At 66.1% G+C, this 23,255-nt stretch overlaps 1 protein-coding gene across 2 annotated transcripts; it reads left to right on the forward strand.

The window, feature by feature from the left end:
* The first annotated feature begins 521 nt into the window (after positions 1–521).
* HIP1R (huntingtin interacting protein 1 related) lies at positions 522–22,981 on the forward strand. 2 transcript variants are annotated; one of them, XM_037511255.2, is made up of 32 exons: positions 522–651; positions 11,782–11,845; positions 12,187–12,329; positions 12,566–12,622; positions 13,531–13,611; positions 13,892–13,968; positions 14,225–14,286; positions 15,964–16,104; positions 16,743–16,800; positions 16,893–16,968; positions 17,128–17,268; positions 17,385–17,446; positions 17,601–17,673; positions 17,753–17,936; positions 18,008–18,096; positions 18,183–18,299; positions 18,390–18,491; positions 18,741–18,935; positions 19,697–19,844; positions 19,942–20,028; positions 20,179–20,286; positions 20,441–20,577; positions 20,784–20,894; positions 21,084–21,142; positions 21,304–21,334; positions 21,416–21,478; positions 21,723–21,823; positions 21,937–22,042; positions 22,143–22,266; positions 22,350–22,411; positions 22,520–22,732; positions 22,875–22,981. In XM_037511255.2, the coding sequence occupies exons 1-32, from the start codon at positions 559–561 to the stop codon at positions 22,923–22,925; spliced, it is 3,216 nt and encodes a 1,071-aa protein (XP_037367152.1). In that variant the 5' UTR covers positions 522–558; the 3' UTR covers positions 22,926–22,981. The 2 variants fall into 2 exon arrangements, with proteins under 2 accessions (XP_037367152.1, XP_037367151.1); XM_037511254.2 differs by having other exon boundaries at positions 21,304–21,478.
* Positions 22,982–23,255: the final 274 nt, after the last annotated feature.

Below are 23,255 nucleotides of genomic sequence, written 5' to 3' on the forward strand. Positions count from 1 at the left end.
GGCAAGGAGCCTGCAGTCTCTGAAAATCCATCCACAGGTGATTAGCAGCTGCAGTTACGTTAGAGATGCACGAAGAGGGACCGACGTAATTGTATGCATTTTGACACGTAAGTTAATATGACTAAAAAGGAAAGAAAGGTCTAGTTGTGCTCCCATTGGTCAGATTCACTGAGGTTCAGTTTATTGCAATTAACCAGATCCCGGCCTGGTGTAGACAGGGTTTAAAGGGAGGCGGAGGGGGATGAGGGGTGCGGTGGCTGGGAGGGAGCCGGTGCTGACCCGCCCCACCGTTCTGGAGAAGGGAGGAGGGGCCGGTCCCGGGCTGGGTCCCGGGGCTGGGTGGCGGTGTGGAGGGTCGGGTCGGGGCGGGGCCTCCCGGCGAGGGGCGGGGCCTCCCGGCGAGGGGCGGGGCCTCCGGGGGCGGGGCGGCGCGGGCTCCTCCCCCGCGGCGGGCGGGGCGGCGCGGCGCGGCGCGGGCGGCCTCGCGGTGCCTAGGCTCGGGCGGCGCGGTGACGCGCTCAGTCGCGCGAGCGGGCGGGAGCGCGGCGGCGGCGCAGGATGAACAGCATCAAGAACGTGCCGGCGCGGGTGCTGAGCCGCAGGCCGGGCCACAGCCTGGAGGCCGAGCGCGAGCAGTTCGACAAGACCCAGGCGAGCGGCGGGCGGCGGGCGGCGGGCGGCGTCCTCTCCCCGGCCCCCCGCGTTCCCCCCGGCCCCGCCGCCCCCGCCCCCCGGGCGCCCGGGGCCGCGGCGCCCCGCACCCCGCTCGCGCCCCAGCCCCCCGCGCCCCGCCGCCTGGCTCCGGGCCTCCGCCGGCCGAGCGCGCGGCGCGCAGGTGAACCGGAAGCGCGCCCGGGCCGAGGGGCCGAGGGGCCGGGGAGCCAGGTGTGGGGGCGCCAGGTGGCCGGGGGCCCGGGTGTGGGGGCGCCGAGGGGGCCGGGGGCCCGGGGGGCGACCCCGCTGGAGGGAGGCCGCGGGCCGGGGGCGCTCGGGGGCCGGGGCGGCGGGGCCGGGCGGCGTCCAGGTGCGCGCGAGGCCGGGTCACCCCTGCCCGCCGCCGGCCCTCGCTGGACCCGCCCGCGGCGCCCACGGCGGGGAAGCCGTGCGCTTTCCTCAAGGAAACTCCCCGTTTCCTTTTCTCCGAGCTGTTTTCCACGGCCGCACAATACCTTATTATCTGCCGGGCGCGAAGTTCCACGTATGTAGCCAGACTTGTTTGCCCCGGCTCTGGCCCACATAGGAGGCGGCGCACACCCCCTTATTAAATACCCGCGCCCGACAGACAGAAACTTCCTGGGGCTCCCCCCCCGCACGGCCCACGCGCCGGCGTCTCCCGCAGGGGTGGCCTGTGGGGGAGGCTCATTTTCAAAATTCGGTCGTGGCGCGGGGTGTCTGGTGCGAGCGCCCTGCCGGGCAGCACCGGGCCGCGCGGCTGCGTTTCTGTTCCCTTTTATCTGAGGAGCACTGAGGCGCGCCTAGGCAGGGGGAGGGGAGCGCAGACGCGTGTATTCGCCAAAACTGGTCAACCTGGAATGAAAGAGCAGAAAAATTTTACTTGGGAACGGGCCGGCGAGGCCCCCTCCCTCCCCAGGCTGGAGCCGGATGGGGACCTTTGTGGCTGCCGTAGCAGCTCTCCATGCAGAGAGCAGTGACTTCTGTGGTGGCTGCTCATCAAGTTAGCACACGCAGTGCACAACTTTCATTTTGAAATAAGGGAAAACGCAGGGGATTGTCTGACCTTTGTGCCGGTGACTAACAGTGGAAAACACTGATAAAACCCGGGGACATCAAGGCGTTAATGAAAGGCAGGTGCTGGTACTCGCCTGGCTGCCAGGGTATCCTTGTGGTCGGCACCGTCACCATCACCTGGCAACGGAGCGGAGCGGTTCCACCTGGCTAACCCTCCGTGAAAGCGGATGTGACATGCAGAGCCATTAATATGTAATTAATTGTGCCAGGAACCTGCGGAAGGATGGGGAGGAAAATTTAATCATCAGAGAGAGCCTGGGTGTTGTCAGAAGCTTTTTTAATTCTCTGACTTTTAGATTTTTTCCTCCCTGTGCTTTGGAGGAGGTCTAAAGAGGTCTGATTGCTGTACGGAGGAGATGGAGTTTAAAGGGCAGGTTCTTTGACCTTGCTCTCAAGTTGTTACAAGTGAAGGGCAACTTTCTTGAATGTCAAAGAAAGGCTGAGAGAGGACCACACGTTTTGGTGATTGCTCTGGTCAATAAGAAGGCTTTGTTTTGGTTTTTGCCTGCTGGGTTTTTCTCAGGGACTGAGAGGGTTACGTGAGGGTTACGGGAATAACTTTCTAAGGCGTGAGCCTCATAGGATTTACCCATTCGGGGGCCCTTTCTTCCGGAAAGATGAAGTTTTCTTCCACTGTCTGGGTTTGCTTGTCTTCAGCGTGACTTATTGAGGGAAGTCGGAATAAGGCTGTGCATGATTAATATTTAATTAGCTCACTCCCAGAAATATCCAGTGAGCTGCTGGCCAGGCCCGGTTAGTGGAAAGGACGCAGGAGCTGAGGCTGCTGCTTGCATGTCTCCTGGACGGAAAAGAGTGCGTCGAGTGCCTGCACACTGGCAGCTTTGGGATACTGCTGGCAGCTTTGGGATACGCTGCCTCCGTGCTTGCCGGGGTGCTCAGCCATGCTCTGGCTGGCATAGAATCGAAATCCCGCCAGCCCTGCCTTTGCTCTTGGGCTCCTGAGTCAGGAGCAGGAAAAATGCTTCCCTGTTAGCTTTCTTGACAGGCCACACCCTGTTTTGCAAAGGTCTCCCTCCTCCCTACAACCAGGAGTATTGAGGGCAGTCTCGCTTCCTGCCTGGGGTGGCTGGTACTTGTGACAGCTGGGGGGGGGGGGCGGCGGAGGGAGCAGGGCTTCAGACAGCTGGTCTCTTCGTCCCTGTCACTTTAGTCCCTTTGGTGGTAAGATCCGTATTCAAAATGGTGATAAAGTAGTAGTGACTTTTTAAAAAAGAAAGATTTATTTATTTATTTATACAAGCACTGGGTACAGTCAAGCGCAGGAGGGTGAGAGGATTCACCAGAGCCAGAGTGGAGAGCAGAACAGGCAGAGTGACAAAATACACTGCTGGGGGGAGCAGCGGGCGACAGGCGAGGTCTGCGCACCAATTGGGACCCTCACCCAGTGGCCGGGGATCGAACCGGTGCTGCAGAGGCTGCGGGCAGCTTCACAACCCAGTGCTCAACCGGCTGCTGCGCCACCGGGGAGGCCCAGTATTGACCTTTTATTGTGGTAATATCCTGACTCCAGGATGCAGAACCTGCCCGTGAACCCACCCACCCACCCGTAACTGCCTGTACCTTTAAAAAGACGGTGTGGCCTCATGAAGACTTTGTAGGGACAGACCAGGTTCTGGCCTGGGTCCCGCCGCAAGTGGTTTAACTCCGAAAAAAATAGAGTTGTCTGCAAAAACAGAGATCGTGCCATCCAGCTCATAGGTAGGACTGTTTTGGAGGTGTAGAGAGGAAGGCTGAGTAATGGCCCCTCAAAGATGTTGGCGTCCTAGTTCCTGGAACCCGTGAATGTTAACAATATTTAGGAGAATGCTAATCAGCTGATCCTAAAATAGGGCACCGAGCCTGGGTTACACAGGTGAGTCCAATGTGAGCACAGGGCCTTTAGCTGTGGAAGGTGAGGTGGTCAGAGATGCCTTGTGAGGAAAACTCCTCTGACCTCTGCTGGCCCTGACCATGAGGGGGCCGCCCCTGAGGAGCTGGAAAGGTGCGGGAAAGGGCTCTCCCATAGGGCCTCCAGAGAGAAACGGGCCTGCCCACGCATTGACTTTGACCCGTCAGACCCATTTTGGACTTTTTTTTTTAAGATTTATTTATGCATACAAGAGCTGGGGTACAGGCCAGAGATGTGGGGGGTGAGAGGATTCACCAGAGACAGAGTGGGGAACAGAACAGGCAGAGCTACTGAAATACACTGCTGAGGGGAGCAGCAGGGGAGACAGGAGAGGTCTGCCTTGCCATGTGGGTATCTCCCTGGCCGCCCGGGGATGGAACTCGTGCAGCAGAGGCTGCGGATTGCTTCATAGTGCGGTGCTTAACCCCTTGCAGCACCAGGGAGGCCCTATTTTGGACTTCTAACCTCCAGTACTGTGAGCTGGACACTTCGATCCAGCTTTATGCCATTGAGTTGGGGGTGATTTGTTACAGCACGTTTGCCCAGAATGCAAGACTGGTGCGGTGCCCACTGCTGCCTCCCTGCCCTGCCCCAGCAGCTTTCAAGTGGGAGGCTGTTTCTGACCGCCCTCCAAAAAGCAGGCCCGTCTTCGGGGCACGTCCTGTGGACCCAGCTGGGAGGAGAGTCCGAAAGGCTAAGTCCAGGCTTGCTTTCTCCTTTGCTCTTCTCAACTCTGCGTCCCCTGGGGGACATAGAAATCCAGCCCCAGAGCAGGCCGCTGGCGATCTAGGGAGAGGGCCATGCTCAAGGCCAGGTGGGGGCAGGCAGAGGGGCTGCACCCTAAGTTGGGGGGTTCCTGTGGGACAAACCATGGAGACAGTTGTCCAGTTCCCCGGGTCAGCGGCACATGCGCCCCGCACCCCGAGCAGCCGGAGTCTTGTAAACATTAACCAGCATCGCTGCTTGGGGCTTCTCAGCCCGGCACGCCGGCCAGTGGGAACAGCCCGAGCCACGAGAGGGCTTCAGCTCTCCCAGCAGCCCCGCAGAGCACGTGAGACGCACTTGATGGTTTGTTTAACCCGAAATATAGCCTCTTCAGCGTGACGTCAGGGGGGTATTCTCCCCACACCCAGCATCGGGGCTCACGCGTTGCAGGTGCTCGGTGGTGGTGGCCATGGCCTTCTGCCCACCCCACCCCCTGCCCCCCAGCACATGTTGGGAGCAGCCAGGGCACTTTGGTCAGTGTCTGCGGTGCCGGAGCCCGGGAGGGTGGGACCCCGGGCTGTTTGGAGGCTGTTCCCTGTGCGCTGTTCTTGGGCCCGCGTAGTGCTCCCGCTTCGCCTCCCAGGTGTGCCCGTCACCTGTGCGGGCGCCTCTGCCCGCCTCGCGTCTTCATGCTGAGGGACTCTAGCATGCGCTCCTTTCTGGGCCTCACTTGACTATTTACCCCAAAGATGTTTCCCAGCCACTGAGTTTTGGAAAAAATGGAAACACTGGTTCTGCTCACCCCTGTCAAAGGGGCCGGTGGTAAGCCCCTCCCCCCCAGGTCAGGGGCGGGTAGGTCTGTTCCCCACTGTGTCCCCACCTGCAGGCATGGGGTGCAGGCTTGGCTTGTGAAAGGAAGAGGAAGAACCGGGCTCAAGGGCCCACCTCCACCCCACCCCCGCGGTTCTAGCCAGGTGGGCGGAAGCCAGGCCTTTCTGCACTGCCACGGCACTGCGCTCTCATGCCAGGGTGTCCTCCCCAGGGTGTCCTCTGCCTGGCGATGCTTGGGCAGCAGCCAGCTGCCTGTCCCGGGGCTTCCCCGGGTGTCACTGAGGCGACCTCTTGGGCCAGGCTGGGTGGGGTGCGCTTCCCATCTCTGATGTACTTTGCCCCAATCACTGTGTGTCTGCTGGCTTGTTCTACTTTGGGGTGTCATTCATTTCAGCGGAGGTGTGGGGGAGCAAAGCAGCAGGAACAGGCCCCACCTGCGAGGGAGGCCGCGCACCGGCAGCCACGGGCACACAGGGAGCAGACTAGTCTGAGGAGCCGGACACACTCGCCCTCCCCGGTGCTGTCTCTGCGCCCGGGGGGGCCCTCTGTACACGAGGACGGTGGGATCTGGGGCTGTTTGGGGATGGGAGGGGAGCAGCCCCTTTCTGGGAGGGTGAGTCTGCAGGTGCTCACACCCCCGACACTGGCCCCTCTCCCCGGACAGCAGGACCTGTTTGCAGGTGGCACGTCCTCTGGGAAGATGCCCCGGGGAGGCCCAGGCAGGTGCAGGGAGGCCGGCACATGGCTTCTTGGCAGACCCGTCCACCCTTCTGACCTTGCCCCCAGCCAGGCCTTTGTGAATGAAACTGCGCTGGCCGCCCAGTCCAGCACTCCGAGTGGAAACTCTGGAGGCAAGTCTAGGCCTGCTTGGCTGAGGGACAGGGAAACAGCCGCCTAACCTGAGACGCTCGGCCCAGGACCGCCCCGCCCCTGCCAGCCCGGCTGTGCGCGGGCGACACTCCCCTTGGTCCTGGGTGGACTCAGATATCACCTTGTTGGCAAGGCCGTGAGCCGCTTTCCGCCCGGCCCAGCCTCCTGCTCCCTCGTTCCCATGACTTCACTCACGCCGCCTCCCTGTCTCCAGGACGCTGCAGCTGGACCGGCACAGCCGGTGGCGGGGGACGGAGGCCACACAGGCACTGCTTAGATCCAGGGAGGGTCACGGGAGACAGGGCTGCATTGCCTGCCCGCAGCACCCCTAAGCACTCCCCACTGCGCCCTAAGACCCTCAGGCACAGAGGACTTTGGCTCCTCCTGTGTCCTGGCGTGTGGGTGCCCGCGCCTCAGGGACATGTGAACACTGAGGGATGGACAGCACCGGGGCAGCCGCCTTTCTTTGTTGCCATGCTCGAGGTGCGCACCCACTCGGGGGGAGACTGAGCCAAGGGAGGAAAGCTGAGGAGGGATTGTTTTTCTCTTGCTGAAATAAACAGTCCTCACACCACAACAGGTCTGCCTGCCAGCGAGGGGCTCAGCCCCGGGCCCATGGGACAGAGAGGTCTGTGCAGCGATGTCCCCGGGGCCGCAAACCGCGCGGGCCGGCTGCCTGTCCACTCCAGAGCAGTCCAGCAGGGGCGGGGCGCAGGGTTTCCTTGTGTGTCACCTGCAGCCCCCCAGGGAGAGGTGGCAGAGGCTCAGGCTGCACTTGTGACCTGCGTCCCACCGAGAGGGAGACACCTCCCTGGGCTCCTGCCCCCCAGTAGGGCCCTCCGGTTTGAAAAACACTGATTGAGAGGCCTGGGCCCGGGGGCCGGGTATGATGAAGAGGCGGGTGAGTGGCCCCCGACTTCCTGTCTGCTGCAGGGGACAGGGCTGCAGACCTCAGGCCTCGGCGCCTCCCCACTTTGCATGTGACCACATCCTAGCTGCTCCCCAGCTACAGAAATCCTGTGTTTGCTTTCATCAGTGGCCTTTGAGGTGGCAGAAGCTTTTGAATGAGATCGCTCTGTCCTTCACACAAGTCTGGAAAGGCTGCAGGAAGACAGCCCCGCTCCCGCCGGGCCCGCTCCCCGGCGCTCTGAAGGGCGTTTTGTCCCGCCGAGTGCAGCTAGTAAATAGCGTCGTGGCAGCAACAGGAGGCTTCAGTCTGATTCATTTCTGGGTTGATTTTAAAAATAGAAATTGTTTTAGAGTTGCTTTTACTATTTAACTCCAGTGGTTAAACTGTTCGCTGGAGAAAGAGACACTCACTGTTTCGGATTTACTCAGCGCCGAATGAACGCGCCTCTTCCATCCCGCGCGCGCCCTTTCTCCCGCCCGCTGGAGACGGGCGCCCGGCGCGGTGTGCGCCCTGGAGATGCAGCAGGGAGCCGAGGGACCGGGTCCCTTGAGCGGGGGCTTCCGTGGAGGGCTCGGAGAATGAATGGTAGACAAGATGGTAAAGGGAAAGGCAAACGGGTGCCGTGGGGGCTGCGGTGCTGCTTTAGCCAGGCTGACGGGCGAGACCCTCCAGGAGGGCTCCTCTTAGCCCAGCGCTGGGCGCCTGAGGGTAGGACCCACTTGGCGCAGAAGGACGCCGCCCATGGTGGAGCATAGCTTGTGTGTGTGCACGCTCCGGAAGGCCTGGCTTCTTATTCCTGCTTCACAGGCGGTGACGCTGCAGCCTAGGAAGGGGAAGGCGCCACACGAGGGGTCCCCAGGCGGCCTGGGGAGACAGGACCGGCGTCTGAGGCTTAGGGTGCTGTGGTAGAGCTGGAAGAGGCCTGTGTTTGACCCCAAACACCGACTCCTGGGGAAGGAGGCATCGTGGCTTGATGATGTCGCATGTCTCAGAGAGGGCCAGGGCTGCCGCCTCCGAGGGCACTCAGCTCTGCCCCCTTGCTGAGGCTGTGGGCTTCCGGGAGGGCGGAGCTGTTGACGTCCGCGGGAGCAAGGGCAGGTGTGTCCTGAGGACTCGGGCTCCGTTGGGCCCACACGGCCCAGGCAAGAGGTCTCCCGAGGGCCCCGTCCTGGCTCAGGACAGCCGCTCAGTGAGGGGGCGGAGATGCAGGCCAGGGTCAGGTCAGGCGCCCTCAGCTGAGGGCATGGGAGAACAGTGGGGTTGCCCCACAAGCTTTCTGTGTGACCCGTGGTCTGAACAGGTCCTGGATCCAGAATCTGCGTTCACAGGTGGACCAGGCCCTCCATGAGGGGCGCTCCTGGGCGGGGCAGAGAAGGAGGTCAGTATCCAGGCGCTTGCTGCACCCCCATCCTCCCGAGTCAGGGTGGGTGGGGGCTGTGGTCTACAGGGTGCCCCCGGGCCCCCCAGTGCTGCGCTCGCTGGTCTGTGTTAGTGGGGCCGATCGGGAGCAGGCCCGCAGAGCCGAAGCGCCGGGTCAACATTTAATTTCTGTTGTGATGACCTGGGCGAATGAGTAACCTCCTTGAGTCTCGATTTCCTCATCTGCCAACCTCCAGGGTGACTCAGCGGGTCACAAGAGATAACGCGGCGGAGTGCTGCCCCGATGCCTGGCACGGAGCTGAGTCAGTCGTCCCCCGCCATCAGGCCGCGGAGGCTGGTGGCTGGCCCTGCGGCCTGTGATGGGCCGCCTGCTAGCGCCTCAGTGCCGGCCGTTCCCACTGTGTCTCCAGAGCCACAGACCACCAGGCCTGTCCCCCCACCCTTCCAAAGGTCAGCACCTCAGTGCTGGGCTGGGTGGGACAAGGCCAGGGGAACTGGCTGCTCACCTGCCCTCCCGGCCTGAGAAGCTCATCCTGCCCACCCATGGCTTTGCACACGTGTCCCGTGGGCCTTTCCACGGGTCTCTCTGCTGCCACAAAACCCACTGTTATCGCTTAGGCACCATCCATGCCTCTGGTGAGAAGTGGGGAGCCCCCTTCAGCCTGGCCGAGGCTCCTTTCTCCCCAGGACTCAGGCAGGCAGACTGATCCGAGGCCCTCTCTCCAGCCTGGCAACCGAGGTTCCTAATTGATCCCTTCAACTTGAAGCTTTCTTCTGGAAGGTTCCCTCCATGGTCACTGACCCCGTAGGCTGAAAGGGCTCCAGTGGTGGTTGTCAGAGCTGCTGGAACGATTCCGGTCCAGGGAGGTAGCGGGCAGAGGAGCCTCCTTCCTGGCTGGCGGCCTGGGGAGAACCTGCCCAGTGCCCCTGGGCTCCTCTTATCCTGTCACCCAGCCACTGGGGGAGGTGCGGACAGTGCTGCTGCTGCTGGGCACCCCAGAAGCTGGCCTGGGTCCCAGCTCCAAAGCTGAGCGCCCGTGCTCACCCCATCTCTGTGCGGCTCGCTCTCAGGCTGGGTGGCCAGGCTCCCAGGCCTGACGTCCCGTCCTGGGACGAGGCTGGCTGCTGCGCCTGGTAGGAAAAGTGGGGCCCTGTGAAGCGGCCACAGACGCCCTCTGTGTGAGCACTGTGCCTCCTTGTCCGGCGGCCGGCACGCATCTGCGCCCGCACAACAGCGCCGTGTTCCTCCGCCAGCCGGAGCGGCGGCCCTGAGGGGCCCGTGGGGCGCCGTGCCCGCGTCCCCACATCTCACCGGTCCCTGAGCCTCCATCACCGCTTTGAAAAAATCTCCCACATGCTGGGTGGGTGGGTGGGGGCAGAACCGCTTCCCTCGCGGCCTGGCGCTCGGGAGAGGTGGGTGCGGGACGCGCCAGGACAGCGCTTCGCCGTCAGCGGGGCTGCGGCGGCTGAGACTGAACAGGGAGGCAGCAGGGGGTGACGGGTGCGCGGAGCCCCCGGTGGTGCCCTTCTTGGGGGTGAGAGCCTCAGCGGGGCCGCCGAGGAAGGGAAAGGCCCGTGCGCGGCGGGGGCGGCCTGACCTTGGCTCAGCTCGCAGCCCGCCGTCCTCCCCCACTGCCCCCCAGCCAGCCCCGTCCTCCGGGCTGTCTCCACAGCTGCTCTCCAGCTGCAGGCCCGAGGCGAAGGGGGCCTCCCGCGTCTGCTCGCCTGGCCGCCGCCAGCTCCTGGGCCTGCGCAGGGCCGCCTCGGCTCTGCTGCTGCCGGCCTCTCCCCGCCCGGCCGGGGCGGGGGGCAGTCGTGGCGGAGGCAGGTGGCGGTGTGCTGGCACACCCTGGGGACGCGCGCTCCTGGCTTAGGAGCTGCTCGCTGCCGGCAGCTGCTGGGGGCAGCCCTGGCCGGGGCGCTGCTCCACACGTGCAGGGAGGAGGGGCCCGGGCAGCTGGAGGGCAGCGTGGGGCAGCCTGACCCGGCTCTCTCTGCCTGTTTCCTCGTTGGAGGACGGGCGCAGCGCCTTCCCGGGGTGCTGCTGCGTGGTGTGTTGCCTGTGCCCGGCACGGGAGGGGGGGCTGTGAGGCCGTGGCCCCGGCATGCAGGAGCTCTGGGGGGGGCTGTCCCGTGGTAGGAGGCGTGTGGTGCCCCAGCTTCTCCCCAGGCTGCTCAGTGACACTTGGCGAAGGGCGGCCTCTCCAGGAGGCGGTGCTGGCGGCCCGGCAGACACAAGAGCAGGTGGCCAAGGAGGCCTTCCCCGGCTCTGGCTCGTGAGGGCGTGGAGAGTAGAGAGCAGAGCACGCCTGCACTCCCCCGGGAGGCGGGGAGCCCTTCCCGCTCCACCTGGGCCCTGCGCTGGTGGTCCCGGGGCCCCAGTGTGGTGTGTGGCCACAGCCCTGGGACTCCCCGCACCCCAGTCGTGGGTCACAATGGGCACTGTGTGTGAAAGGAGGTCAGCCTGCCCACGGCCAGCCCTGCCTCTGGCTCCTGGGACTGCCGTCTGCTCAGAAAGGACCGCCTTCGCGCCCGCGGCCGCGCCAGCAGACAGTCCCTCAGCCTTGCCCGGTAGGTCCAGAGTCAGGTCCCAGTGGATCGGGAAATGAATGCCGTCGCCTCCGTGCCAGGCAGGGCAGTCACTCCTGTTCACATGCCCTCTGAGGACAGCATGCCCGGTGCTGCCCCGGACCGCCCGCTGTGTGCGAGGCAGCATTGGGGGCTGCAGGGTGAGCGTGCATCACCTTGAACCCTGGTCAGCCCCGCCGCCCCCCTGGTGTCCTGGAGGCAGGCAGCGTGGGCCCTGGCGAGGACCTGCAGGAGACGGGCACCGCCGGCTCAGAGAGGCCACTGCGCTGTGCTGAGCGGGCACCACCCTCACACTGCCACTGCCTTGGGGCCGAGGGGGCCGGCTGAGTTGGTGGGGCCGGTGCTTCTGCCAGGAGAGAGGCGCCCGGCTTGGCTGACAGGCCACAGGCCAGGTGTGTCCTGGTTTTCCACAGTGGCTGTGTGGGCCCAGTCAGCGCTGAGGTGGGGGGGACATGGGGTCCAGGGCCCAGCCGCTTGTCCCAGAGGAGGAGGCAGGCCCTGCCACTCCCCTGGGCCAGGGGTCACGCCTTCCAGGGAGAGCAAAGCACTTGTGGGGTTCAGCCCAGGGGTGGTCCCCTGCAGACACAGGGAACCTCCTTCTGGAAGCTGGGCACTCCTGGGGCCCGTGGCTGTGGGCCGCGGCTGCAGAGAGCTGCACAGACCAAGAGAAAGAACAGTCTTTGGGGCCTGCTTTGCTTAGGTGCTCAGAGCCTGCTCTCCCTCCGCGCTGCTGCCCCTCTGACTGGCGGGAAGAGCAAGTCCTGTCGGTGCTCTTGGGGTGGCCTCGCCAGGGGAAGGCTGCCCGCGGCTTTCTGATCTCCGCCTCCCGTCCCCACAGGCCATCAGCATCAGCAAAGCCATCAACACCCAGGAGGCCCCGGTGAAGGAGAAGCATGCCCGCCGTATCCTCCCTGCCTGTGCTTGGTGGGGTCCACTGGGGAGCAGTGTGGTCCTGGTGGGGGGGGGGGCTGCCAGGGCTTCACAAAGTCCACCTTCCTGGAGACCGGGAGCACAATGGGGCGTGTCCTTTGGGGTCTTGGCCTCGTCCCACCGCCCTGGGTCCTGCCTCACATGGGCATCTGCGCTCCTAGGCCTTTGGGCCATGATAGTCGTGGGCTGTGTCCACAGAGGGAGAGGGATGTGGCGGGGGGGCCTCCAGGCTTCTCCCCTGCGCCCTCAGCTCCTCTTGCTGACACCCCCATGCTCTCGTCTCTGCTCCTGCACTTGGCCTTGACCCTGGCAGGCATCATCCTGGGCACTCACCACGAGAAGGGCGCTTTCACTTTCTGGTCCTACGCCATCGGCCTGCCGCTTGCCAGCAGCTCCATCCTCAGCTGGAAGTTCTGCCACGTCCTTCACAAGGTCCTTCGAGATGGGCACCCCAATGTGAGTAGCCGCTGCCCACAGACCTGTCCCACCCACCAGGCCCCCAGGGCAGCACAGGGTTGGGGAGCCGGGCACTTAGGCAGGCAGGGTGGGCTCCTTGGCGTGAGAAGCCCCCTGAGTCTGTGTCCCTCGGCTCCTGCTGGCCCTCCCTGCCCTCGGCTGCTGGGATCACATGCGTCAGGCCCTTCCTCGAGGTGCTAGATTCTTCCTCCTCCTGTCCCCTCCTCCATGTGCAGGTGTTGCACGATTGCCAGCGGTACCGGAGCAACGTTCGGGAGATTGGAGATCTGTGGGTAGGTGTGGGGGGGGCCTGTCCCCCAAGTCCAGCCACAGCTTGTCTCGGAGTCCCAGGGCACGCAGGGCTGGGGGCACCTGCGGGGCCGAGTCCTGGTTGGGGTGGCGGCGGGGGCAGCTGTGCTCCTGGCCGGAAGGTGTAGACTCCTGACTGCCCGGACCCTGCCACTGCGGAAACCCCAGCCCTCGTCCCTGTGAGTGGCAACTGTGGCCGCCCTGACCCCAGGGCCATGTGTGTCCACTGCGGCGCTTGGCGCCCGGGCGAGGCTGCAGACTCCCCTTCCCCACAGACCAGCTGCTCTAGGATCTTGGCCTCGGGGATCTGCTTTCAACAAGCTCCCTGGAAGCTTCTGGCCCCTGGTGAAGTCTCAGAGCCCTGGGAGCTAGTATTCTAGAGCTGCCCCAAGGCCCCTGGGGAGGAGCATCCCAGAGCGCTGTGCGTTAGGGATGGCCGTTGGAGACAGGAAAGGGCACCTGATGCCGTTTGCTGACACAGGCCCCGCTGGCCTGGCCGCAGGGGACAGGGTGTGTAGAGGGACAGGGGAGGCCGGGAGGGCGAGTCCGCGCGCGTCGGAATGTGCCTCCCCGGCCGCCACCAGCATTTTAATAAAGTCTCCCGACTCGGAATTGGCCTGTGGCCCTGGGGCAGAGCTCTCTTGTCACAAGAGTTTCTTTGGTAAGCATGACAAGGGGTAAGATTTTAAAAAAGCTGTGGGCAAAGGGGGAGATGGGTGAGCCCCTCAGGTCGGCAGTGAGCCGCCTCTGGTGGGGTGAGCCCGAGTCTGGGGCCAAGGAGGCACTGGCCCTGGCAGCTGCCCACCTCAGTTGGCTTGTTTGCCTGGGGCAGGCCCCGGGTTCTTGGGCAGGTTCCTGGGCGTGGGCCTGACCTGGGCTTCTGTGTCCACAGGGGCACTTGCATGACCGGTACGGACAGCTGGTGAGCGTCTACACCAAGCTCCTACTGACCAAAATCTCCTTCCACCTCAAGGTAGTTTCTCTGGGAGGATGTGGGGGTTATCGCGCCACGGCACCCTGGGGGGGGAGGGTCGGCCTGCAGAGGGGGCGGGATCTGTCCTGTCCCAACCTTGACCCTGGCCCCGGGGCGGGGCGCATCCCTGGTCTCTCCTGTCCTCAGGCCCTCGCTGGGCCCCAGGCAGATGGCGGCTCCGCAGCCTGGGACTTCCCCGCCTCTACCCCTTGAGAATCAGAGCTGGGTCTGGGCCAGAGCTAGTGTGGGCCATGGTTGAGTGGGGGTGTCCTCTCCGCAGCACCCCCAGTTTCCCGCAGGCTTGGAGGTGACAGACGAGGTGCTAGAGAAGGCAGCGGGCACGGACGTCAACAACACGTGAGTCCCTCTCGCCTCCCTGCTGCTCCTCGGGACCCACACCCGGCTCTGGGGCCGATGTGCTCCGTGGCTTTGGGGGCTGGAGGTCGTGTGCACAGGCGAGGAGTCTAAAGGCAAAGGGGGGGGTTGATTTGGAATCAGGCGTCTGCGTCCCTAGCAAAGGCCTATGTGAACTGTGCTCCTCCTCCTGGGGGCGCCCTCAGGACCGGTGGGGCATGCCCCCCCTCCCACCCATCTCTCCCCTGCCTTCCCACAGCTTCCAGCTCACCGTGGAGATGTTTGACTACATGGACTGTGAGCTGAAGCTTTCCGAGTCAGGTGAGCCGACCGAGCGGACAGTGGGGTCTGAGCGAGCCCTCAGCCTGCAGGGCCTGGGAGGGAGGCACTGGCGCTGCCTCTGGCAGCCCGGCTGGCTGCTTCACCTAACCCCGGGAGTCCAGGCCCCAAAGCACAGCCTCCCTCACCCTGCAGGGCACAGGCCCCAGAGGCTGTGTCCAGAGTGCTGCACCAGGAGGACCTCCCTGGGGGCCCCGGGCCAGGAGGGTCTGCGGCAGGGACTGCCGGGAGCGCCCTCCTCAGGGGCCTGGCCGGAGCGAGGCCTGGCCTCGGGCATCAGCAGACTCCGCCCGGATGGTGGTTGGGAGTCCCACCTGATTTCTGCTGTCAAAGGCCTCTGAGTCATGCTGGACTTCCCAGCCCGGAACCTGGCAGCTCTGGACAGGAACTCGGGCTGCAGAGGTGACGGGCGGCAGCCTCGGAGCAACTCGTGGTGACTCAGTGCTCTCCACAGGAGGGCCAGAGGCAAACAAATGCCTTTTTAAGGGAAAAATCTGGATTTAGGAAGCGGAGGATCCAGGCAGCCTCTGGGCGTTCCCGTGACTGGACGCAGTCTGGGCCTGTCCAGTGGGCAGCTGGGAGCTGGGCCTTCTGTGCCTGGGAAGGCCTGCCCAGGGCCCTGGGAGTGGGGGGCATGCCTGCTGCCTGAGTCTGGGCAGAAGCAGGGCGCTCACAGGGCAGGGGCCTGCCGGCAGCAGCCACATCCCACCCCAGGGCCGTTCTGGGCTGGGGGGGGCCCCATGGGCGTCCACAGGCAGGAGGGTGGAGAAGGACACTGATGTCTGCATGAAGCACAAAGAAGGGGCGTGCCAGGCCCGCATGCCAGGGGCTCCCCAGAGAAACTAGGTGAGGGCCCCCCAGGATGGGATGTGGCCGAGGTGGGGGGGGGTGCCCAGCGGGGTCTGCAGGGGGCGGGGTCTGTCCGCACAGCAGGGAGGGAGCGCGAAAACAGGCGCGCTAGGTGAGGAAAAGCCAGTGCAGAATACTCACTTCCGTGTCTAAAACCCGAGCAGCGCTTTTTGTGTTGCACTTTCACACGGGGAGTGTGCCTGCGTGGCGTCATTCTTTCCAAGGTGAGGGAGCGCACGTGCCCCGGTCCGCCCAGGCATTCTCGCGTCACCACGGTCCCGCCCCAGGGCTTGAGGGCCCATTCTGGATCCCCTGCGGGCCCCTGGGGTGCTGCTCACCCCGCAGGGAGGCCGCCTCACCTTATTCCTTTCCTGCCTCTTGGTTGAGCTCATGAAAGGGTGGTTGTCGGGCTGGGAGGTTGGCCCAGGGACAGCCGAAGTGCCAGCGTCCCTTGGGGGTTGCAGAGCTCGGCGTCCTCACTCCACTGCTGTGGACAGACCGAGCCCGTCTACGGCTGCAGTAAGATGAGGCCTTGGGCTCTGCAGCCACCAAGGCCTCCCCTGAGGCCCCTCTAGAGATCAGGGCCTGTGTGCAGGACTGGGGCATCTGAGCGCCCGTCCAGCCGGGAGCGGTCAGGCAGGCTCCCCAGCCTCCGCCATCTTCACCCCAGCACCAGGGGTGCTGTGACCTGCCGTGGGCGTCGCCCCGAAGGCCTCGCCCTCCGCGGGCCATCCCCGTCACTCAGGTGGCCCCGCGCCTCCGGCACATGGCCCCGCTCCCCGCACTCACGCCCTGCCTGCCCCTCGCCAGTGTTCCGGCAGCTCAACACGGCCATCGCGGTGTCCCAGATGTCCTCGGGCCAGTGCCGCCTCGCCCCGCTCATCCAGGTCATCCAGGACTGCAGCCACCTCTACCACTACACGGTCAAGCTCATGTTCAAGCTGCACGCCTGTGCGTACTCCGGCGCCCCGCACGGGCTGTGTCGGGGAGACGGACTTGTGGAGATGCTCGCTTGCTCGTTAGAAGCGGCAGTGATGACCTCTGTGTCGTCACGCTCACACCTTCTGTGAAAGATCAGTATTTTCCAAAACAGGCCTTTAGTGAGGAGGGGGCAGAGCCCGCGCTTGCGGCCTCCCAGCTGCCCCTGGGCGGGGCAGCGACCCCTCCCTGCTTCTGCGCTGCCTGTTGCCTTCTCAGCCTGTGCCCTGGGGCTGGAAGACACCCCAGGCTCCCTAGTGTTCGGAGAGTTGGGGCCCAGTGGATCCCCTGAAAGGGCCGTGTCCCCAGACCCCACTCTGAGACCTGCAAGCCAGGGGCGAGGGGCTGTGCTGGCAGCGGGGCCGACCCGCCGGGGTCGCGCAGTCGAGGTTCTGCCCTTCCTCCCGCTCACCCTGTCCTGCCCTCACCACGGCGTCAGCCAGGCCCCCGTGGCCACCTTGTCTCGGGCACCCAGTGGCAGATGACCCGTTCTCTGTGCTGGTTTCTAGAACATGGGGGCACGGGTGGGGGCGGGCGGGGAGGGGGTGGATCGGAAGTCACGACTGCGAGCAGTGAGCAGAGGGTGCCCCACTGACGCGCACTGCCCCCAGGTCTCCCGGCGGACACCCTGCAAGGCCACAGGGACCGGTTCCACGAGCAGTTTCACAGGTACCTGCGGGGGCGCGGTGGGAAGGCTCTGAGGCTCAGGCTTCTGCCACGCCTGCTGGGGCACTCCATGCCACCCCCCACTCTCTCCACAGCCTCAGAAACTTCTTCCGGAGAGCCTCGGACATGCTCTACTTCAAGCGGCTCATCCAGATCCCCCGGCTGCCCGAGGTACCCTCCGCCCTGCCTGGGCATGGCCCTGCACTCACACTGGCCGCCTCCAGATCGAGGATGCTGCGTGCCAGGCGGGCCCCGCCGGCTCAGGGATGGTGGTGGAAAGATGGGGGGCAGGGCGGGTGACTGAGCAGCTCCCACCTGTGGCCCCCGCAGGCACCACCCAACTTCCTGCGGGCCTCGGCGCTGGCCGAGCACATCAAGCCGGTGGTGGTGATCCCCGAGGAGGCGCCCGAGGATGAGGAGCCGGAGAACCTCATCGAGATCAGCACAGGCCCCCCTGCCGGGGAGCCAGCGGTGAGCCGCCCGCTTCCTGTCTCTCGGTCCCATGGGGAGTGGCCGGCGGCCCCTGCTCCCCTCCTGGCCTGGAGAGCGGGGGGTGGGCTAGGAGCCGACAGGCTTTGTCGTGGCAGGTGGTGGCCGACCTCTTTGACCAGACATTTGGACCCCCCAACGGCTCCATGAAGGATGACAGGTGAGGGCCTCAGACAGGGGGAGACACAAGCTTGGCCCCGAGGGCCCCTCAAGCAACCCAGAGCCCTGACCTGTGTCCGCTGCTCCTGGTTCACAAACTTGAATCAGGCCTGTGCGGGCCTCAGAAGCCCCCGCCCGCCTGCCTCTGTCCCCAGGGACCTCCAGATCGAGAACCTGAAGAGGGAGGTGGAGATGCTGCGGGCCGAGCTGGACAAGATCAAGCTGGAGGTGAGACTGGTGGAGGCGGGCAGGGCCGCAGGGCAGCCCCACGCCGGCAGACCCACCTCCTGCCCTCCTTTCCCCGCAGGCCCAGCGGTACATCTCGCAGCTGAAGGGCCAGGTGAACGGGCTGGAGGCCGAGCTGGAGGAGCAGCGGAAGCAGAAGCAGAGGGCCCTGGTGGACAACGAGCAGCTGCGCCACGAGCTGGCCCAGCTGAGGGCTGCCCAACAGGAGGGTGCTCGCAACCAGGGCCTGCGCGAGGAGGCCGAGAGTGAGTGAGGTGCGGGTGGGCCGGGCCGGGCCGAGGGCTCTGGGCCCCCAGTCATGCACCCTCACCTGCAGAGAAGGCCAGCGCCACCGAGGCCCGCTATAACCGGCTGAAGGAGAAGCACAACGAGCTCGTCAACACGCACGCGGAGCTGCTCAGGAAGGTGGGCCGCGGGGGTGCGCCATGCCCTGGGCGGAGCCGCAGGAGGGGCCAGCGGCGGCCTGAGCCTGTCCCTCCGTCCTCCGTCAGAATGCAGACACGGCCAAGCAGCTGACGGTGACGCAGCAGAGCCAGGAGGAGGTGGCGCGGGTGAAGGAGCAGCTGGCCTTCCAGGTGGAGCAGGTGAAACGGGCCTCTGAGATGAAGGTGCGTCTTCCTACCTGGCCACCCCCAGGGCCCCCACTCCAGGCCTTGCCCTGGCCCCCCAGCGCCCACTGACGAGCTGCTTTGTCCCAGCTGGAGGAGCAGAGCGACCAGCTAGAGAAGCTCAAGCGGGAGCTGGCGGCCAAGGCAGGGGAGCTGGTGTGCGTGCAGGAGGCCCTGAGCCGTGAGCAGCAGGTGCGGCGCCGGCGGGTGGGACTGGAGTCCGGCTCCTTCCTGTGAGCCAAGCCATGCCTCAGTGCCACTGGGTTGGTCAGAGGGGCCTTGTCAGCCCTGCGGTGCTGCTCTGCCCAGCAGCAGGAGGCCGGGTCTGCCCTCAGGAAGCCTCAGCCCCGGGGTCATGAAGCCGTGGCCCTGAGCAGCGTCTGTAGGCTCGGGGCGGTGGCGGCAGGTGGGGCCTGGACGCTCATGCCAGGGTATCCACAGAGCGGGCAGGAGCTGAGCTCACGGCTGGATGCGGTGAGCACAGAGAAGGACGCGCTGAGCAGCACCATGCGGCAGCGGGAGGCCGACCTGCTGGAAGCCCAGAGCCTGGTGCGGGAGAAGGAGGCGGCGCTGAGCCAGGAGCAGCAGCGCAGCGCCCGGGAGAGGGGCGAGCTGCAGGGACGGCTGGCCCACAAGGTAGCGGCCCTCACGCCGCACGGCCGGCCATGAGGCCGGGCAAGTCGGGGTCTCTGCGTTTAAAAGATTGTACATCCTGTGCTTCTAGAACATGCTCACCCTTCCGAAACACCCTTCCCATGTCCCCTGCCCTCTCCTGTGGCCCTGGCAACGGCTGTCCGTGGGGCGGTCTGTGCGGGACACGTCTTGTGAGTGGAGTCCGCTGGGCCCCCTCTGTCCCTCACCGCCACGCTCTCGAGGGCGCTCCTCCTGGGGCCTCGCGCGGACGCGGCTGGTCTCCACTCTTTGGCTGTTGTGGATGCTGCCGCCATGGACACTTGTGCACAAGGGTCCCCCTCGGGTCTGTACCCAGGACTGGAATAGCTGCTGGGTTGTGGCAACTCGATGTGTGGCCTTTGGAGGATGCACCAAAATGTCTTCCAAATGCGGCCTTTTACATCCCCCCAGACTGTGAGGGCCGCCTCCCTGCCTGCTCGCCAGCACTTCCTCCCTCTCGTCATTGTAGCCGGCCTGGGGGTGCGAGGCGCAGGCCGCGGCCGAGGCCACCTCTCACTGCGGGCTTGCTGGCCCCTCCCTGCTGGCCGCGGTGCTGGCGTGCTCACGGCTCAGCGCTGCCTGTGTCTGGGGAGAAAGGCCTGTGTGTTCTTCGCCTGCTTTCTAATTGGCCTTTTATTTTGAGTTGAGGAAACGCCCGGTCACTGGGGGTGGAGTGGGGCGTCTCTGGCCTGGGGCGGGGTCTCCGAGCTGCCTTTGTCCCCTAGGAGTCCCAGGAGCAGGGGCTGCAGCAGAGGCTCCTGGATGAGCAGTTTGCGGTGCTGCGGGGCGCGGCTGCCGAGGCCGAGCGCATCCTGCAGGACGCCGTGGGCAAGCTGGACGACCCCCTGCACCTGCGCTGCACCAGCTCCCCGGGTAGGGCCCGCCTCCTGCCTGGCAGGCCGCGCCTGCCCCGCCCTGGGAAGGGTGCACGGTGCAGATGGGCACTGCCTTCAGTCTCTTGTGCTTGCAGACTACCTGGTGAGCCGGGCCCAGGCAGCCCTGGATGCCGTGGGGGCCCTGGAGAAGGGCCACGCCCAGTACCTGTCCTCCCCTGCAGGTGAGCCCACACCCCCCAGCTTTGGTTCCTGCTCTGCTGCTGGCCAGCCGGAGGGCATGGCCCCTGCACCCCACGCTGAGCTCCCCTCCTGGCCCTAAATGGGGCACTGGGTGGCGGCAGCATTGGGGGTCTCTGCTCTCCTCCCTGCAGACGCCTCTGCCCTGGTGGCAGCCCTCACCCAGTTCACCCACCTCACGGCGGACACCATTGTCAACGGCAGCGCCACTTCCCACCTGGCCCCCACCGACCCTGCTGACTGTGAGTGGCCCTGGGCGGCGGCGGCAGTCACCTTTCCAGCTCGACTCGTGGGGGCCAGGAAAGGGGGGGAGCACTGCAAGGTCCTTCTCAGACCCTGGGCTGGGCCTGTGTGCAGGGCCTTCCTCCAGGCCTCTCAGGCACCCTCTTCCCCCAGGCCTGGTTGACAGCTGCAGGGAGTGCGGGGCCCGGGCCCTGGAGCTCGCGGGGCAGCTGCAGGATCGGCAGGCTCTGCTGCAGGCCCAGCCTGACCTGGTGCGGGCCCCCTTGCGTGGCATCCTCCAACTGGGCCAGGTGAGATGTGCGGCTGCGCCCGCATGGCGTGTGGGTCCCCCCGTTCTCTGCCCCTCATCTGAATTGAACAGCTGTTCACGCACAGCCTGCAGCTGTGGGGCGTGCACACCCCCCCTGAACGCTGCCGCCCCAAGCTGCTTCCCAGGCTTCTCGGGGCTGCTGGGGGTCGGGTCCCTCAGCAACTCCCAGACATCCTCCTCCTCCAGGAGCTAAAGCCCAAGAGCCTGGATGTGCGTCAGGAGGAGCTGGGGACCATGGTGGACAAGGAGATGGCAGCCACGTCTGCCGCCATTGAGGACGCTGTCCGGAGGATTGAGGTGAGGACAGCGCACGGCGCCCCACAGTTCCCGCAGGGGCCCAGAGCACGCGGCTTGGGCAGAGGGGCCAGCACAGCCTCCCAGAGCTGGGAGCAGCAGGGGCTGTTCTGGGGCATCCCGGGAGCCGACCCACCCCCCGCCCACCACGCCGCCCTCCCAGCCGGCTCATGGCTCTGTCGTCGGGTACAGGACATGATGAACCAGGCGCGCCATGCCAGCTCGGGGGTGAAGCTGGAGGTGAACGAGAGGTGAGTCCACGTCTGCCATCCCAGATCCGGGGGCCACCCTGTTGGTGGCCTGGATCTCCAGAGGACGGGGACGGAGCAGGGCCTGCCCCCCACCGGCCCCTCCGTGGCCTCCCGCCATGCCGCCAACCTGTCTCTCCTTGTGCTTGCTCCTGCTCCTCCAGGATCCTCAACTCCTGCACAGACCTGATGAAGGTGAGTGGCCAGCTGGGGCCCGGGGTGGACTCTGCCCCTGGGGGGCCCACCCGGAGAGTGACCTGCACCTCGTTCTGGCAGGCCATCCGACTCCTGGTGATGACGTCCACCAGCCTGCAGAAGGAGATCGTGGAGAGCGGCAGGGTGAGCCGCCAGCGAGGGCAGTTCCTGAAAGGGAGGGGCGCGAGCCAGCGCCCACCGCACCATGTGGCTTGAGCCACGAGTGTGCAGGGACGAGTGTGCAGGGACGTGACTCCCCAGGCACCCGGTGTGCGCCATCTGCTGACGCCCGGGCTCGGCCCAGGGGCGCCCCCTGGAGGCTGGCGGGGAGGAGGGGCCCTGTGGGGTGCGATGCCGCTGACGGCGCTCTGCCTCCCGCCGCCACCAGGGGGCAGCCACGCAGCAGGAATTTTACGCCAAGAACTCGCGCTGGACGGAAGGCCTCATCTCGGCTTCCAAGGCCGTGGGCTGGGGAGCCTCGCAGCTGGTGTATGTGCCCCAGGCGGGGGGCAGTGGGGCGTGGGGCGCCGGGTCTGGGGAGGCGCTGGGGGTGGCAGAGACCGTGGGGCCAGAGACCCAGACCCTGCCCGGCCCACCCCCAGGGAGTCCGCGGACAGGGTGGTGCTGCACACGGGCAAGTGCGAGGAGCTCATCGTCTGCTCCCACGAGATCGCGGCCAGCACGGCCCAGCTGGTGGCGGCCTCCAAGGTAGGCCGCGGCCTGGCCGGGCCCCTGCAGCCCTGGCTGGAGACCGGGGGGTGGCAGGGCTCGCCTGAGCAGCCCCCTGAGCGGCCCCTCGCTGTGCCAGGTGAAGGCCAGCAAGCACAGCCCCCACCTGGGCCGCCTGCAGGAGTGCTCCCGCGCCGTCAACGAGAGGGCCGCTGGCGTGGTGGCCTCCGCCAAGTCGGGCCAGGAGCAGATCGAGGACCGAGGCCAGTGCCGGGGCCCCGATTTGGGGGAGGGGAGGTCGGGGCGCCCAGCCGCTTACCTCCCTCCCCCTCCCCCCGGACTGCAGACACCATGGACTTCTCGGGGCTGTCGCTCATCAAGCTGAAGAAGCAGGAGATGGAGACCCAGGTGGGCGTCACCCCCACCCCACCCCGGCCGCCCGGTTTCGGGCGCCAGGGCCGAGCTCCGAGGCGGCGGGAGGGCCTGGGGCGATGCTGAGCGCCGTGTGGGCTGCAGGTGCGCGTGCTGGAGCTGGAGAAGACGCTGGAGGCGGAGCGCGTGCGGCTGGGGGAGCTGCGCAAGCAGCACTACGCGCTGGCGGGGGGCGCCCCGGGGGCGCCTGAGGAGGAGGAGGAGCCTGGCCGGCCCAGCGCTGCCCCCCGCAGCGGCACCTCCAGGAAGCCTCCCCTGGCCCAGAAGCCCAGCGTGGCCCCGAGGACGGACCAGCAGGTGCTGGGGCAGGACGGGGCTCCCGCCGGGGTCTGAGCAGGTCTGCGGCCCTAGCCGTGGGGGGTCACGGCCCAGGAGAGGTGGGGTTCACACCTGGCCTTGCCCACTGACTTCCTCTCCCACCCACCGCCTTTGATTCCAGCCGCTCGACAGGAAGGATGGCGCCCCTCAGGCCCCACTCGCGCACTACTAGGCCCCCGGGGCCATCCGGCCGGAGGCTGCGCGCTGCCCCGACTCGGCCAAGGAGCCTGCGAGGCCGGGGCCACAGCGGGGCCGCATCCCCACTCCAGGGCCCCGCGGCCGCCGCAGCCCGTGCTGGACTCCGGGGCTGGCCGCCGCGGGCCTCAGTGCCCGGACCTGCGCCTGAGCGCCGCCGGGACACGCGCGGACACCGGGACGGCCCACGCCCGCGAGCCTGAGCTCACGCCGGGAAGCAGGGCCGCCCCTGCCGTCCTGACTCCGGGTCTGAGGCCAGGGGGACGGAAGGGCAGCCGGCCGGGGCGCGTCTGCGGAGCAGCCTGGC

This window comes from Talpa occidentalis, unplaced genomic scaffold (assembly GCF_014898055.3).
Source record: "Talpa occidentalis isolate TD23 unplaced genomic scaffold, MPIMG_talOcc4v2.1 talOcc4.14, whole genome shotgun sequence".
NCBI classification, from domain to species: Eukaryota; Metazoa; Chordata; class Mammalia; order Eulipotyphla; family Talpidae; genus Talpa; species Talpa occidentalis.

Excerpts from the sequence above, each read along its gene's own strand:
- HIP1R (XM_037511254.2), top strand. The coding sequence starts at position 559 with ATGAACAGCATCAAGAACGTGCCGGCGCGGGTGCTGAGCCGCAGGCCG. Across the intron at positions 22,043-22,142 it reads AGCTGGTGGCGGCCTCCAAG|GTGAAGGCCAGCAAGCACAG; the intron begins GTAGGCCGCGGC and ends TCGCTGTGCCAG. Across the intron at positions 22,412-22,519 it reads AGCAGGAGATGGAGACCCAG|GTGCGCGTGCTGGAGCTGGA; the intron begins GTGGGCGTCACC and ends TGTGGGCTGCAG.